This window comes from Pleurodeles waltl, chromosome 4_1 (assembly GCF_031143425.1).
Source record: "Pleurodeles waltl isolate 20211129_DDA chromosome 4_1, aPleWal1.hap1.20221129, whole genome shotgun sequence".
Classification (NCBI taxonomy): domain Eukaryota; kingdom Metazoa; phylum Chordata; class Amphibia; order Caudata; family Salamandridae; genus Pleurodeles; species Pleurodeles waltl.
Window position 1 is genome coordinate 60895574 of NC_090442.1, and position 17750 is coordinate 60913323.

General features: G+C 44.6%; 1 protein-coding gene across 3 annotated transcripts in view; it reads left to right on the forward strand.

Moving 5' to 3' along the window:
- CDC20 (cell division cycle 20) overlaps positions 1-5133 on the forward strand; it is a 32336-nt gene extending 27203 nt beyond the window's left edge. For all 3 annotated transcript variants that reach the window (XM_069227792.1, XM_069227795.1, XM_069227796.1), the window contains exons 9-11: positions 108-233; positions 2853-2970; positions 4787-5133. In XM_069227792.1, coding sequence (XP_069083893.1) covers positions 108-233; positions 2853-2970; positions 4787-4965 — 423 coding nt within the window. In that variant the 3' untranslated portion in view covers positions 4966-5133. The remainder of the gene's footprint in view (positions 1-107; positions 234-2852; positions 2971-4786) is intronic.
- Positions 5134-17750: the final 12617 nt, after the last annotated feature.

Consider the following 17750-nt stretch of genomic DNA (forward strand, 5'->3'; position numbering starts at 1 on the left):
TTGGGGGAGGGGACGGTAAATTTTCCTTGGGGAAGAAGACCTATTGGAGTTATTTTCTTGCAAATATGCCATTTGCATGCCCCACTGACTAACCATTCTTATTCTAGGCAGTGTCGTGGTGTCCTTGGCAGTCCAATGTGTTAGCGACTGGAGGAGGCACTAGTGACCGGCATATCCGTGTCTGGAATGTGAGCTCCGGCACATGTTTGTCCTCGGTGGATACCCAATCCCAGGTGAGATTTGTGAAAGGGGAGGATGTGTGGTTTGTCTGTATAGCTTCAGCATTTCAGGCATTTAATGCTATGGGCCTGGCAATCTTTTTAGATATGACTGACCAATGTTTGCATACAGTCGGCCTTCATTATAAGATGTGTGCTTGTATGAAAAGAAGGCTTTGTTTGAGTAACTGCGTAATTGTTCCTTCAACTACTGAATCGCAGAGGTATGTACTAATGTTTTGGGAACAAATTACGGTCACAATACATTAATTTTCTATACACTACTAACACTTGGTGGTAACTATTCACAAATGGGGAGGGGATCTTGCAGGCACCCCTCCCCTTTTAAGAGTGTAAAAGTATTTTTAAGAGAATACTCTTAAAATGTAATATTTTTGTAAACTTATCCGGTTTAAGGAAACGGGGTTGCAGTTAAAATGTGTGTATGTTCATGAGGTAAGTCGATTTGCGACTCAAACACTAATATGTCAGTTCTTAAATTAGAAATTGCAATTTTCTAATTGTGATTCAGTAAGAATTTCAATTTCTACTTTTTGTATACATAGCCCTATGTCCTCTAATGAATCCATCCTTTGCATAATGACATACCTCAGAATCCCTCAGCCAATGAGGTAGAGCATTCTCCTTTTTCTAATGGATTCCTAATGTAATCTCACTTTGCAGTATCTTCAATGGGCAGATTTGCTAGTCTGTCTTTAGGCTCTTGTTCCTGGACAGAGCTGCTTGAATGGTTTGTGACCTTGATTAACAAGAGGAGAGCGATGTGAAAGGTGACCACACTGGCTGAAGTGGCCACATGTAAAGTAGCATGGTGCTCCCCTTTAGGTCACGTGAGCTTTTCCAATGCAGTTTCCTGACACTAACATCAATAAAGGCATAACCTAGCTGTGCGTGTGTCACTCCACGCCTACATCACCACGCATGCATCTACGAGAAGACGTGGGTGCCAGATTTTATTCATCGATCCAATATGGATTGGGAATTGAGATTTAACTTTTAATGAGATGGGGGTTGCAACACTCTGCTGGGTGTCCCTCAAAACACCTGATTAAACAGTATGAGTTAGGGGAACAGGTGGAGCTGTGGGGACAAAATAAAAATAAAGCTGCTTGGAGCGGATGCACAGAAGGGTGGACAAGAGAGCAACATGGGTGCTGGTAAGGGGAGACGCACCCAAACAGTAAAGAATGCGGTGGGGAAGCACACATAACAAGCATTACAGTAGGGACAAAGCAACAGAGCTGGGTTAGGAGCACACAAGGGAGTGGTAGAAACCCCATGCAGGGCTTAATAAAACAAACTCACCCAACAATGAGTCAGCCACTCAAAAGGATGGTAGAGGCTAGATGCTAGAGATGGACAAATGAAAGGGGAAAAATGTCCATCAAATAAGCAGTCAAGTAATTGATAAAGCAAACCAATGGAAGCAGTGAGCAGACTCTGAAGGTTCTTGGTAGAGTCCAAAAGATTTGTAACTAGACAGCTTTTGGTCTTTGGGGATTGATCAACAAGGAGCTGGTATCAAGCAAGAGCCAAGGCATCCACAGCCCAATCAATGGGCAAACTATCTGCACCCTTGTATCTATAATCCGTACTTGCCACTTGGGCAACCCTTCATTTACTGTGAAAAGCTCTAAAGTGCAAAGCCTTCACCTTCTTCAAGACTGCTATATGTTGAGCATCCACACCAGAGTGTCCTCTGAAGCCTCCTTAAAGGAACTGGAGAGGTTATGGAGACTGACAACACGCGCAGCTGATTGACTGGCACCTCCCAGCAGGCTTCCCTGGCTGTCCCTGAATATTTGTAATCCTGTGTTCCTTAAGAGCAGGCTAACAAAAGATGTCCCGGGCCTTATTCTGAGCAGTCGGGGGGGGGGGGGGGGTCCCTGTTTCCTAATGAACCCATTGGAGAGGGGACAGGTGGCAAAAGGAGTTGGCTTTACAGGTTCAAGCACTGTTTACAGATACTTGTAGGGAGGAAGACTGCAATGCCTGAGATGGTGCTCTCTGAAATGGGTGTCTTAATAGGAACTGCGTTAGTTTAAACTGTTCCCTAACGCTCTCAGCAAGTGGGGTGTTTTTTTTTTTTGTGGGGGGGGGGGGACCCTGCATAAGCAGGAGTTCCATGTGGTGCTTTAACTTTCAGAAAGTGCCATACTTTCGTTCAGCCGAGGTAACCTTTACGTTTTCCTACTTGAGTGACCTCTTTAAAGCGCCCGCAAACCAGTTTTCCATTTTGGAAGCAGTCCTACCACCACCTGACATTTCAGATTCGTTATTGTGGTAGAAGTGGATATTTGACTCCACTACTGGTGAAAGCAAAAGGTTTGTATCCATGTCACGTGAGGGTCAAATGCCTGAGGTAGTTGGATTGGTAGATGGCCGGGGAAAAGGGACTGTCCTTAGCTGGTTGGGAGCTGATGCAAGGGGTTGGCTGCAGGTTGCATATGGGCTCTTTGGTACTGTGCATGACTGGATGCTTGGGGCAGATGCCAGATGGTGAATACAGTGTATACATTTTACTTGGGTGGGTGGCATCGGTGGTAGGATATGTTACTGGCATCAGTTCTCTGGGTTGAGGTTTCTGACCGGAATGCTCACTTTCTCTTTCAGGTCTGTTCCATCTTGTGGTCCACCAACTACAAAGAACTAATTTCTGGACATGGCTTTGCACAGAATCAGCTTGTGATTTGGAAATACCCCTCTCTGGTGAAAGTATCTGAACTTAAAGGTACTATTATGTCTGACTGGGAAGAGTTTTCATAGATGTGCAGGGGCAGGATTGTTTTAATTTGCAGGTAGCAACCATCTGCAGTGAGATCTTGAGCTTTCAGCTCCTACAGGGAGATGGTTTAATGGTATACTACCAGTGTCACAAGCAGCATTTGAGCCTTCTGTGATCCCGTGTGGCTAGAGTTCAGATCTTAAATAGCTCAATTATGTTCCCTCCTTTTGTAGGGATTGAAAGGCTGGAACACTTGCATACACTATCCAATGTGATGGCCTTATGAGCCACTTATTGAGTTGCTATCATGTGCATACTATTTCCTTTAGGAAGGCACGTACAAATACCTACTCAAGAGTAAAGCTGAGGCTTTCACAAAGTGTACTTGTAATGTTACTAGAGCCAGAAAGGTCCCAAGACTAGTAAATGTACTCAGCTATGCCTTGGAATAAGTCCAGCACCATGCATTTCTACTCGCAGGTTCCCTAACACTCCCAGTGGAAATAAGTGGAGCAGGGACCTAAGATCCCATAGGGAAAGTTCATTAAATAAAACTATTTACACTTGCAAATATTTTAAACCTCATTAGGGCAACATAAAATGTAATTTAAAATTGAGCTTAAACTCTTTGATATGTTCATTCTATAAAAGCTATTAATTTGTAATGCATAGTAAATACAAAATTACTGTGATTTTGTAATTCTAAATATTTATAAATTAAATGTTATTTTACTTTAAAATACATGCTAAAAGTTTAATAAACTCCATTAATTTTCCCTAGAATGTACAATACAGGGAGTCTCTCCTCCATTGAAAGACCTCCCCATACTCAGTTTCTAATAATAAATTTACACTCTTAAGTTTCTCTCACCCCTGTACATCCAGGTGGTGGGGTGGCGTTTGGAAGATGCGCAAATCTACACCTTGGAGTAACTATGCACACTGAAATGGTGAATAGCAAAAAAGTGGAGTTGCTCCTCATTTAAAAGTGAATTTACAAATTAATAAATCTACTCGTGTAAGTTTACCTTGGTGAATAGGCACCTATTAACTTACCCATACTCCCAGGGACCTCTTATCTTGTCTAAATTGGTGCTCCTGTATCAACCAGCCTGCGCTTTGCGCGCCACTGATCTTGTTCTAGCGGAGATACCCTGCGTTATGCAAGCAAAAGCCGGTGGCCGGTCCTTTAGAGCGAAGGCCTCTGCTGCTTGGAACTCGCTCCCTCTCCATATTGGAAACCAAGAATCCCTTGCACTTCTGGAAAACCCCGACAACCTGGCTCTTTTCTATAGAACCTTGAGGCATCGCCTCTTCTGATTCTTTGCAGTCAAAGTTTGATCCCAGTTTTTAGGCCTAGCCCTGTTGCTACAGTAGCCATGCACTTTATACATCCAACATAATTTTCTGTGCAGGACAAACATTTTCATCGGACCCATGGTGCCGAATCATGAGCTCCGCTTGCAATGGCTGCATGCTATAGCCAATCGTGTCATCCTCCTCTTTCTTCATGCTTTGTCTGTTTTAGGTGCTTGCTGTGGTTCTTGCCTTGCTGCTGCAATTACTGTATTCTACATTTGTTTCCTACAGCTGATGAACTGCTCTCCTCTCTGACCAATGTTGTTCCTTCTATACTGAATTATGTTTAAGGGCCAAGTAATCATCCTTTTGATGCCAGTGTACTACCACACTTCAGCAGCAGAAATTTCTTATCTTAATGTTTTTTTTATATAAAAGTATTAGTGTTCTAGTACAAACGTAGCTTAAAGCCCAGTGTTTATCGGGAGACCTGTTGTGCACCACTGACTTTATCATATTGTAGGTCACACGGCTCGAATTCTGAACTTGGCCATGAGTCCAGATGGATGCACGGTCGCCTCTGCTGCTGCGGATGAAACCCTGAGGCTCTGGAGATGTTTTGAAATGGATCCAGTCAAGAAGAAGGAAAAGGAGAAAGTTGGCAGCAACAAAAACAGCATCATCCATCAAAGCATTAGATGAATTCCCATCTGCTGCTGTCCAGCTAAGATCATGAGCGGGAGAAATTTCCATGAGTGGCTCTTGGCAACAATCATGAGAAGGACACTTTACAGTGAACGCCTGTTAACTGAAAGAATTGTACAGTTATTTTATTTGTAGGTAACTTTAATAAAGAAATTTGCATATTGACTTACAGCCTTTTGTCATGAGGCATCATGGAAAGCTGGTTGATCATTGGATGAGCTCAAAGTTTGGAATTTTCCTGACTTTCAATTAAGGTGTAAAGTCTAGACCTACCTTGGGAGACTTAAGTTATAAAAGTATGTTTACCTTGGCTAAGTGGAAGGAAATATCTTTCTTTGCATCTTTGAGCCATATATAACCTCTGGGGTTTGCACAATATGCAGTTTCCCAGTCAGTATGCAGGTTTTTGAGGTGTAGTCTGTTGCACAAGGTCCTGGAAGACTAGGATCATCTTGGACCCTCTAGCATTCTCCCTTTCTCTTGCTGCAAGCTAGGGGTCTTCAGACGAGGGGGGGGGGGCTCAAGTGATCTCACAGTGGGGCGCCAAGATCTGGCCAAAAGAAGCATTATGCAGATACCAGGGTGTTTTTTTTTTTTTTTTTTTTTTTTTTTTTTTTTAAGCAAAAAAGAAATTATTGCATTTTTAAAACGTTTACAGAACTTAAGGGCAGTGTTTTAAATAAGTTTAGACATACTTAAACATTGCAAACCTAATAGAATAATTATGGAAAATTCTGAGTGGGGCACGGCATTAAAGTTTGAAAACCACTACTGTAAGCAATGACTATTCTTTAACACCAGCGAGCATCCTGGATGCAGTGTATCTCCTCAGCTCAGCCTGACCGTCCTGCAACTAGTAATTCACTACCTGCTCCCTACACTCCAAAGGGTGGCTGGTGTGGATGCAGATGCCTGAAGTAAGATAAGCAGTCAGAAGTGAGACTAAACAAATAGCAGGCATGACCCCATCCCTGCAATCGCACCACTGGCTACATGTGGCTAGGAATGTAATGTTCAAGGCACTCTGCATTGTCCAGAGCTTCCGAAGGAAAAAGACAGCTATAACGACAAGTTAAATTCAAGCAATACAAACCAAACACTGTCCTCCAAGCTTGCACCATGTGGAGTCTCCTTACCATAGGAAATCCATTGGAGGCATTGCTTTTGCATTGTGAGCTGCCAAGCTAACACTGCCAGCCATCATTGGAAGCACCCAGTAGCATACACACTCCTGTTACATCTGGAAGTACAGTCTCAAAAAAGAGATCCACAGCAATTTACAAAAACAAGTGTGTGTATATAGGCACCAGAATCAATATGAGAAAGTACGTTTTGCAAGAAAAACACTTCTAGGTTTTAAAAATTGACCCATGTGTTTTTCAGAAGTTTTCCTATGGAAAGAAAAACAAGTACTGCGTTTGGGTGTAATACAGCGACTTACGGGACCAGTCTCCTGGACTTAAGGTAAGTACTGGGCAAGGGTCAGGGCCACACCAACCGGTCACGCCTGGTAGTACTGGGGCAGCCAGATGCAGAGGTGTAGTATGGCATTGGGTGTCAATGGGCATCGGTCTGGTGGAAGAGGCTGCAGCCGGTCTGGACGGGGAGTCCAGTTGAGACCCAACATGTGGGTTCAAGTTTGAGATCTCAGAGGTGGGGAGTAATCTTCAGTTCTTCGCCACAGAGCAGGGGCGATGGGTGCAGAGGTGTGTTTTCTCTACTGGGAGCACTCGCGGCTGAGGGGGGGCCTGCGTGCAGAGGCTGCAGGCAGCATTGGTAGGTCCACGTGGGCGACTCGGGTGCAGCGGTGCTTTCAGGTGTCAGGTTTTCAGTGATCTAGAGTCCTCGCAGTTCTCTTAGGGTGTCTGCAAGATGCAATGAAGCAGCTCTGCTGCTCCCTCTAGGTCAGAAACCGTCTGATGGAGGCAGGCTAGCCTCCAACATGCCCTCTGGGTGCATATATTAAATGCATCACTTGCATCAGTGAGGGTTTATTAATATGAGATTGGATACCAGACATCCCTATTTTCAGGGGGGGGAGTCGTATAGCTGGGGGAACTGGTACTGACAAGTGTCCAGCACATGTATTTAAAATGGAAGCCCTGTTCACTCACTGTCTGAGAATCGACACATAGCAGGGTCATAGCTGCTCTTGCAGTTATGCCCTCACATGTAGTATAATGAACCCTGCCTTAGGGCTGTAAGGCCATTTGCAGGGGTGACGTACAAATATTGCATGCTGTGTTTAGGGGACGTGGCACACAGGCTGTGTGCCATTTTGTGTGTTCACTTTTGGGAGAACCTGGTTACACAACCTGCAATTGCAGTCTGCAGAGGTTGGTGCTGAGTCCCTTAGAGTGGCTCAACTTGTGCAGCAGCTCTTAAGGGTCCTCTTTAGTACCCATGTCCTGGGTACCAGGGGTACCACTTACTAGAGACTAAAGAGGTGTTAAGGGCCTGGCCACTTAGGGGATCAAGTGGCCAGGTGTCTTGTTTGGGGGTAAGGAACACTGGCACTGTGGACCTGGTTAGCAGGAATCAAATGCACTTCACTCCAAGTTGCATTGAAAACCAGGCAAAAAGTGGGGGAGGGGCAGGGTACTGCAACCAGAACCCAGCTTCCTGCACCGACACTGCTACCCTGATCCTCCTCAATCTCAGCTGCATTCAACAGTTTCCCATATCACCCTCAACAGACTACACAATATTGGCATACGAGAGAACGCCCTCAAAAGGATAGGCTTCTTCCTGACCGGAGGTACTGGGAGCATCTGAACCCCTGCTCCCTTTACCTCTGAACCTAAAAATCATATGTGGCATACCCCAAGAATCATCCCTCAGCGTTCGACACCTACATGATCCATCTTGCTGACAGTCATATCCACCAGTCTCAACAGTGTATCCTACGCAGATGATACATAGCTTATGCTCTTGCTCGCCGAAGACCCTGCCACCACCAGAACAAACCTCTGAAATGCCATGACCAAAGTAGGCAACTGCCTCAAACATCACAGACGTAGTGATCTTAGAAACATCCATATGAGACCACAGCTGGTGGCCAGTCACACTCTGACCCTGTCCCACGCCAATAGACCAAGCATGCAACCTCGGCATCATCCTTGACAGTGAACTGACCATGAAGCAACAGATCAATGGAGTCACTGCCTCCTGTTTCCACACCCGCTGCAGAATCTTCAGATGGATTCCAATCAACACAAGGAAAACAATCACCCAGGCCTTCGTCACAAGTCATCTTGATTATGGCAATACACTACACCAGCATCTCCACAACACCTCAAGGCTCCTGACCATGCAGAACACAGCAGCTAAACTTGTCCTGGACCACCCCAAATGGGCCCACATCACCCCATCTCCGAAACCTCCACTGGCTCCCCGCCCAGAAGAGATGCCAGCATAGGATCTTGACACATTCCTGCAATGTCCTATGTAATCAAGGAGCGGCCTATATCTACCACTGACTGAAATTCCACCAGGCACCTGTGCTACTCCTCACAGCCCTCGCACACACCCCAAGTTTGTTGCAGGTGTGGCCATTCCTTTTCCTACATTCCAGCTAAGACCTGGAACGACCTGCTCCTCCACCTCTGAACAGCACCCTCCCTTGTGGTCCTCGGAGAGAAAAAAGTCAAGACCTGGCTTTTTGATGGAGACCTCACACCCCCAGCACCCAGATATTCCCTGGGATGGTAGTGCTGCTCTCTAAAATATTGATTAACTAATATTTTAATTTGGGCATAGGTGTTGTAGTGCAATTTACAGCTTGAGTGACCACAGGTCCCCTACTTCCTGTGTTGGAAACTTCTGATAGACTTCTAGCTGCATATTCCTCACTTTTTTTTTTATATATTCCCCAAGCGTTAGACTGGATTTGGGAATTTTTAAGCAGTGCAACTGTGTGCCAGAAGGTGGCAGTGTGGCTCCACTCGGAATACATTCTGCTCTGTAAATGACATGCAGGGCCTATTTAGGCACAACTTCCATGTCCTGACATTAGCTCCTTTCTGTGCCTCCAGATGTGGATCTGTAGCTTTGGGTATGTCGCGTGGGCTCTCATTATTCTAAAAGACTACTGGATTTCTAGGTAGCAGGATCGATAACGGTGTGGGGGACTGAGTCTGACCCACGTGTAAAGAACTCTGTCACCCTAAATCCGGTTTTTGCTCCAGCTAACTAGCAGTGCCTCATTTCTCCCATGTGGGAGGAATGATTTGGCAGCAGAGCGTATGATATCTTTGCAACTTCTCAGGGAAGTCGTGGTTACTCAGATCCAAACCAACTCTCTTATTTCCAATAGGATCTCATATACAAATGACAAAGACAGTATAAGTTTTATATAATGTTTTAATAAAACGACTGTATTTTAGATATTAAGGCGTGAGCCGCAATAACCAGAACGATACAACACAGTAGGATTGTGATAGTTACCAGGAGAGTAAAACATAAAAACAAATCTATCATATTGTCAAACAGTTTCTACTCTCCCTCTGCTTGATCTATCTAGAGCACAGCATGTTAAGCTTCTAGCTTGCCTATTAGAATCACTATGGGGATATCAGCCCTCATACCTGAGCAAAGACCTGTGATCTTGGTTCAGCATCTGCAACGAGGCAGTCAGCGTCAAGTTGTGGTTCCCTGGTCGGAATCTCCCTCTCGCGTGTACTGGGACAAGGAAGTAATTTTATAACTAACATGTCAGCGTGATCACAAAATGTCCCTACGCAGGAATGCCCAGTCTAAACTCTTACCACGTCTATCGGCAATGTACCAGACTGTATCCTTGACTGAAGCACAGAGTAAATATGTTATGGAGAACTCTAGTGCTGAAGTAGGCAAAACAGTGTGATAGGAATAAAAAACACCATAGAACTGGCTATTTGAAAAATAACAGTACGAAGCCTAATAAAAAGCATGTAGAGCAAAGTGCACAGAAGCTCTAAGCTATTAGCAAATGAATAAAATATATTCAGGGCAAAATGCACAAAGGCCTAAAGCCTGAAGCTAAAGCGCAATGAATACGTAAAACTAACCACACTACACCCTCCCCTTGTCGGTAGCAAGTGGTTCCAATAACATAAAAGGATGCCCTAAATATAAACAATATCTAAAACAAATATTTCGACAAGGTGAGAAGACAACAAAGTCATAAATTTAGGTAACATGTGAGCATAACCAAATTCAATATAGTGTCAATTTTGTAAAATCCAATCATCAGACAGAAGCAATAGAACGTAGGAGTTCCTCCACTTCGATATATGTCAATATCGGAAGATCCACGCCACAAAGTACCATGGAGCAGGTGTGATCCAAAGCCCCAAAACCATTCAGGGCGGCACCCCGTGCAGGGCCTATGAAAGAGACATTACCATCTTCCTCCAGGAAGGGAATCTCATAAACTGCCTCACGAAGCAAGCGCATCCGTAGTGCACAAGTCTGGGAATGAGCCCTAATCAGGAACATCAACAGATCAGCATCGACCAGTGGAGGGCGCTGCAATGAGAGACAGAGAGCCAGTGCATGTTCAAACGAGCACCAAAGGCACCGAAACACGGGTTGCACACAATCCAAAACCGGTCTGAATGACAGAGACCAGTCGCACTCCAAATGTCCCAGGAGTGTTGCTCCAAAATGCTGCATCATGCGTTCACGACACAGCTGCGCTGATGGGAGCAGCAGTACAAGATCTCGTCGTGACGGGACAGCCATTGCGAAAAAATAGCAATAACAGCAAGACTCCAGCCAATAAAGCCAAAGTAATCGGGAAACCCCCAAAAATGCTTCCGAAAATAGAATGTATAGCCAAAGGTATCAAACCGAATATGGAAGAGAAGGTATGAGCAAAACCAACACCAACGACTTTGAAAAAATGTGCAATACCATCAGTGCTGGATGCATTAAATATACGTCCCACAAGTTCACCGAAGTGAGTCGGAAAGTTAGTACTCAAAAGGGACTGTATCTCCGCCGATGACCTTGCCACTTGAAGTGCGTAGGTCTCGCTAGCAGATGTAAGGGCCACATGCTTTTGAAACAATAAAGCTTTTAGCCGACTCAACTTGTCGAAATCAACCTTGGAAGTAGCAATATGAGGCCAGATGTCCGCTACCTCCCTAATTTGAGTGGGGGGAAACAACACATTCCCGCAGCACGTAACGGCCTTGTTGACAACGACGATGTAAACTATTCCGGCACGCATGCCACAGCAGCATTCGCTGTTAAGAACAATGTAACTGCCGTTAGAAAGCACCTGGAAAGTGTTTTTAATAACCGGGACTGGAACTCCCTTCAGATAACAAGCTAAGTTAGCAATCGAAGCATTACACGCCCCGTGCAAGGACAGCTGTTTACAAACCATTGAATGGCTGACAGAAGCTTCGCATTCACTGCCGCTAAGAAAAACCTCCTTCAAACCATTAACACATCTGTACTGAAAGGGAAGGTCCCACACCTCGTGTATGTAACTGTCTCCCAATAGTTCATATCTACCCACCGGAATGTGTTTCAAACACGAAGTAAATTGCAAAGTAGAGATCGGTAAATTAATAACCCCATGGATCAACCATTCAGCTGACGGAATCTCAGCTACCGTGAAAGGCAGTTTCTCTAATTTTTCAATATTTAACATAACATATGTCGCTTCCTTTTTAGCCATCAGTTGTTGCTGATGAGTCAAATTAAGAGATAAAGATCTCTCTGGCACGAACGTGCTGCCATGGAACGCGACCCGCCTTCAAGGTCTGAAGAGTCCAACCCAGCTGCATGATGGACCGCGTCTGACTCTGCCCATGATATAAAGAAGACATGTCCGATTTAATAATGTCAATGGCAGAGGAAACAATGCTGTCAATCGTGTAAACACGTTCAGAAAGGGTATGCATGCCATTATCAACAACAGACAAGGTCCGCATCAGATTTTCCTGATCAATCTGCCTCAACCGGGCTGCAGCCTCTTGTTGTGAAAGCTTCCAAATCTCATTATAAACCTCGTATAAGAACCTTTTCTTCCGTGGTACTCTGGGACCTGACAAAAAATCTTGTAAATCAGTATTATTAGACAGTAACATGAGATGTGACTTAACTGCATCCAGCGTGGATGACTTCAACCATTGCTGACAAAGCTTCCCCACACTGTATGAAGTTATAATATCAGCATGTTCTGGTGAAACGCAACGAGGGTCTGCCCTACTAGTCCTGAACCCCCCTGAAGAGGTGACAAAACGTTGATGACACATATTAGTGTCTACAGGCCATAATAACCACCCGCCTGGATGTAACGATGAAGTGTTAAGTCTACCATTTTGGACCCAATGTGTAAATTCACTAAAAGTAGCATTCACATAGTGCTGCCAATTTTTTAATTTAGAAGGGACAGGTATACTAGGCAAAGTTAACTCCTTAATCGTCGCTAAGCCCAAACAGCTAGTCTGTTGTACTGTGTCATTGAGGAAAATCATCTGCACAGGGATAATACATGCTCTAAATAACGTGTCCCTACCTCGCATTTGCCAATTTTTCGTACCCCAAACACTTCAAGTCAACAGTTTTGAACCAGTATTCATATCCCTCGACCGACAGTTTAGATACAAACAAAGTAGAATACAGTAATTTAGTATCGGTCAATAACATTTGCTTATTAGAATACGGTGTAACTTTAAAATAGTAGGACCTAGCATTACGTGGATCATGCCCAGTAAAATATGCAAATTTGTCATAATACGTTTTTGAACTCCCTTGTGGAGGAGTCGAGCAATGTTCCCATTGCAAATAATTAAACATGGACTTAGGGCTACTAGCTTTATGAATAAAGTGGTGTCCATAATAGTTGTAACAAAACATGTCACCATGATTATCTCTAAACTGGTAAGCATCTTCATCGTCATAGACAGTATAATATTGCAAATCCGTTAGCATAGAATCTACTGTCTTCACATCCCAATCATCAGAAACAATGCCAGGTATAACAATATCATTCATTGATAATTTGAGGACATACGGTATTTGAATCAATTCAGTGGGACCATATATATCAAACATTACTTTATCCCACACAATGCCATCCGGAACTGGTATAGCAGAAATGTTCACTGTGGACAAGTCTCTTCGAACCATATGAGATGAAAAATGTGGTTTTAACACAGTCTCCACGTGCTCAATGTCAGATCGATCAGGAAGAAAATGACCATGTATTATCAGAAAAAAAGTAACCACAAATCCCAACCATAATAAAATAGTCATCACGGCCAAAAACAGCCAAAAATAGTTCCAAGGAAAAACAAAATATGTTCGTTTAAGCCATCCCAGCAGCCGTCGTGGACCGTGGACAGAAGACATTGAAGACGAGGAGCCGGACCCATCATTATCAGCGTCGTTGAAGCAGCCAGAAGCAGTTCTAGCAAAAGGTGCAACTCTGAACGAAGAAGCAGACGGAGGCTCCCGCCGTGGCACGCTATAAACCACATGTTCAGAAACATCAGTAGAACGTACAGCAATTTGATCACAAGATTCCATATTAATCGCCGTCGGTGGAACAATCGCAAGATCATTATCCACCCTCCCCAAGCTCGGAGAGGAAACCGTGTCGGTGAAAATCACCTGCAGCGGGACTTCTTCCCCAGTAGTGAGAGGGATTCCGGAACTACTGGGTGTCCCTCTTGGTCTGCTGTGCAGAATCGGCCACATGTTGTAACTTGACATTATCAATGGAAACAAAGCGATTGCCTTTGGCCCCTCGCAGCGGTGGTAAAATCACAGTTCTTGTGCCGCTTACCCCCAACACAGGGACAGGTTCTCGATACGAAGGACCAAATTCCTTTTTAACTGCGACCTTTTCACGCACTAGATCCCCAATCCTGGGTATCCAACCAATAGGTGTTACTGGCTCATCCATAATTCCTGAGGAGGCAGCATTGGCAGAAGAGTTATCTTCACGGAATTGTTGTAAATCCTGCAAAACAGTGACACGATCATTTATGTCAAAGGGCGTATCTGCCGCCTCCACACCAGGACCATCTAGATCAGGAACATACATTCGTGTTCCAAACAGGCACTCATATGAAGTACGACCCCCCAGTGACCTTCTAGGCAAGTTATTAAGTGCTCTCTGTACTCCATATAGGTGGGCTAGCCAACCACGACCCGTACCTATAACTCTGGCCGTTAAGGACTGCTTTAAATCACGATTTAAACGCTCCACGACAGAATTTCCCTCGGGATGAAATGGAGACGAGAAATGGAGACGAGAATTGGAGTTGGACCCCCAACGAAGCCATGGTGTCCCTGAATGCCTTAGAGGCAAAAGCAGGGCCCTGGTCCGAATGAAAAGCCGCAACTGCAAATATATCGACAAAGATGCGCAAATCTTTAATAACAGTGCGAGCGTCAGCCAAGCGTTGTGGCCATACCCATACAAATCTGGAGCACGAATCTACAGCAACCAATATATATTTGTATGCACTATCTGGTGTCAGCGGACCACAATGATCCAAGTACACACACTGTAATGGTTTGTTTGAAATCAGAAGGGGCGTCTGCTGCGGGCGTCTAGCCGACGATGTCTTAATTTGTTGACAAATGTCACAACAAAGGACATACTGTTTCGTCTCTTTATAGAGACCAGGCCACCAGTAACGAGCCTGTAAAAGTGAAATTGTGGCAGCCACCCCAGTATGTGCAGAAGCCACCCCCTCATGTGCTGCAGAAATCAATCGAGGTCTCTCAATTTTATTGGGAATTTCACGTACACCAATGCCTGGAATTGTAACAGTAGCATTTAGCGCACCATTCAAGCAGTAACTATATTTTGAAGGAAATCCTTTAGGAAAAGGCGTGCCAGCAGCAGTAGCTTTTATGGCAGCCGATATTTCTGTGTCTGGTTTGGAACTCGAACGAGTCACTGCGGCCACAGTGGCGACAGCCACTGCCGATTTCGCGGCTTCATCAGCCAAAGTATTCCCAGCAACGTGTATTCCAACGCGCTGGTGTCCAAGTGTATGCACAACATGGACTTTAGGAAGCGGATCCTTCAGATCCGCAACCTTACCCCACAACATTTTATGCTTAATGGTGTTGCCTTTAGAATCTCTGAACCCATTCATCTTCCAATAGTGTAAATATTCGTTGAAAGACTGCACACAGTAGTAGGAGTCACAGACCAGCAAGGTTAAAAGTGCCGGATCCGCGTGCTCCAACGCTAACAATAGAGCTTTGAGCTCAGCCAGATGTGCCGTGCAATCTCCCAAGGTTTTAGTATAAGTATGTCGGGGGTAGAACACTTCCCCCTCCATAGTGCCGCTCACCACCGCACATGCAGCAGAATACTGTTGTTTAGTCCCAACCGCCGGTTGCGCAGAGCCATCGGTACACATGACCACTTCATATTGGTCAATAGGCAATGTACCAGCAGGAACAGGGTATTCTATTTCGTATTGAAGAAATTCTTGAGTCTGCAGTTTAGGGTCAAATACATAATCTACATCAGTGGCTGTCAAAGACGTAGCCCATTGTATCCATCGTGGGTGTAGAGCCTTCGAATTAGGAACACTCGCTTTGGTAACAGCCTCTAAGGCCGGAACCGGGGAAACGACAACAATGCGTTGACCCTGGGCCAGCGGTCTTTCTTTAATAACAGCCATCTGTACTGCAGTGAGAATTTTCTCAGTTTGTGCAAAACGTTGCTCTGCAGCATAATACAAGTGAGATTTGTATGCAATCGGGACAGTCTCCCCTTCATTAAAGGTGACGTAAGTAAACCCAACAGCCCCAGGTATTACCCTGATCACTAAACGTGTCTTATTGTCCCGAGTGTGTAAGTGTTTAACTGCTAAAAGATCACTCTGTAATTCTCGCAGTATGTGTGTATGTTCAATCGTCCAAAGTTTACTCGAAAAATTTGGGCGAATCAACTCGTATAATGGGTTTATACGCGTGGCATATTCAGGAATGTAAGTTCTGCCAAAATTCAGAAACCCCAACAAAGACTGGAGCTTCCGAATCGTATTAGGAGCCTGCAATAAAGCACATTTCTCCAAAAAATGTGGCGCTAAGCTCTTGCCCTCACTCGACAACTCATATCCCAGGAAAATGACGCTGAGGAAAGCAATCTTTGATTTCTTAAAATTGAACTTATAGGCAATATCATCAAATCCCACAACAATGCGCGAAACACGCCTTAGATGTTGCAGAATCTCATCATCTGTCAGATATATGTCATCAACATATGATAATGCTTCAGGGTCGAACTCATGCAGCATTTCAGTTACACGAGCCGAAAACAGTCCTGGGCTATTCTTATACCCCTGAGGCAAACGACAAAAAAATTCTGAGAGCCAAACGCACTGAAACAGGTATAGTCCCGACTCTCGGGCGCTATATTCTGGCAGAAAAATCCATTCGAGATATCTAATGTTGTTTTGTATTTTTTACGCACTATATTATTCATAAGCGCTGCGCTATGTGAATTCTGTATTGCATATGTGCGTGTATGACTATTCAAATGTCGGTAATCCACCACTATCCTATATGAATGGTCCGGTTTAGCAACCGGAAACAAGGGATTATTCATCGGCGAGACACAGGGCTCAATTACACCCTGATACTCCAATTGTGTAAGAATTTTCCTAACCGATGCCCTAGCTTCAAATTTGATAGGATATTGCGGTTGTGGCTGAGGTTCGCCCTTTATCGATATTACATGATAAGGTGATTGTCTGTCCCACCCCACGTTATTTCTATACAAGGCGGGAGCCTGAGCTAGAGCCCATGATTTACTATAGGACTCCGCAAGTTCTCTCGGAACAAGTGGTGAGAAGGAAGGTGTAATAACCTCCTCCCCAACTGGACAGTCGCGAACAAAGTCAGGTGGCCAATCTTGTTCGGCCAACAGAACATCATATGATTTTACCACATGGTCCCAAAAAATGGCGTTTATAACACGGTCAATGTCCCCTTCCAATCGCATAGTTACTTCATATACTCTATCAGGATCAGAGACTCGCATATCCGCCGTTTCTACTTGTATGAAGTCATCAGTTGCTTTCACCTCCAGATGCTCTAGAAGACTCCGGCGAACTATTGTGACCTCTGCCGCGCTGTCTAACAGTGCTAACGCCCATGTCTTGTTCGTCAAGAGAACTCTCTTCTTGAGCGGCATGTCTAACTGAGACAGCTGCCACTTTCTTCTTTTTGAATTGCTGTTTCTGTTGCAGCGGTTTCCCTTCTTGTTTAATAGAAACCTCTGCTGAGCGTTGTGAATCGTGTCTCGGTTTCATGTACTCCGTCCTCCGCTCTGACCGCCCACCTCTCTCACTTCTCTTTTCCGAGGAGTCCTGAAAGGAACGAGATTGGCGTGTATCAGTATATTGATATCTATCAGGCGTCTTCAAAGTATCCCTATTCCTGAGATTATACTTATTCTGTGGGGTCACCGTTTGCGGAGACTGCCCATCATCCTTCTTAGGTGTTTGCTGTTTCTTTTCCCAGCGCTTTTTCGAACCCTCAGGTTGTTGCTGTTTAGCATTATCTTTATTATTTATACCCTGTAACTGGGTTTTTTGTGGTCTAGCCCCTAGGCCATGGATACTCAAAGTACGGCCCGGGGGCCGCATGCGGCCCCCCTGACCTTTACCTGTGGCCCCCTTGAGTGACAGGAACAGTGAGCTGCTGTTTACTCAACTTATCTCTAAAACTAAAAAAAATATATTAAGTAGACAGGCATTCACTTATTTCAAGCTTAATGGGTCTTGGAAGAAAGGACGTAACTAGGGAAA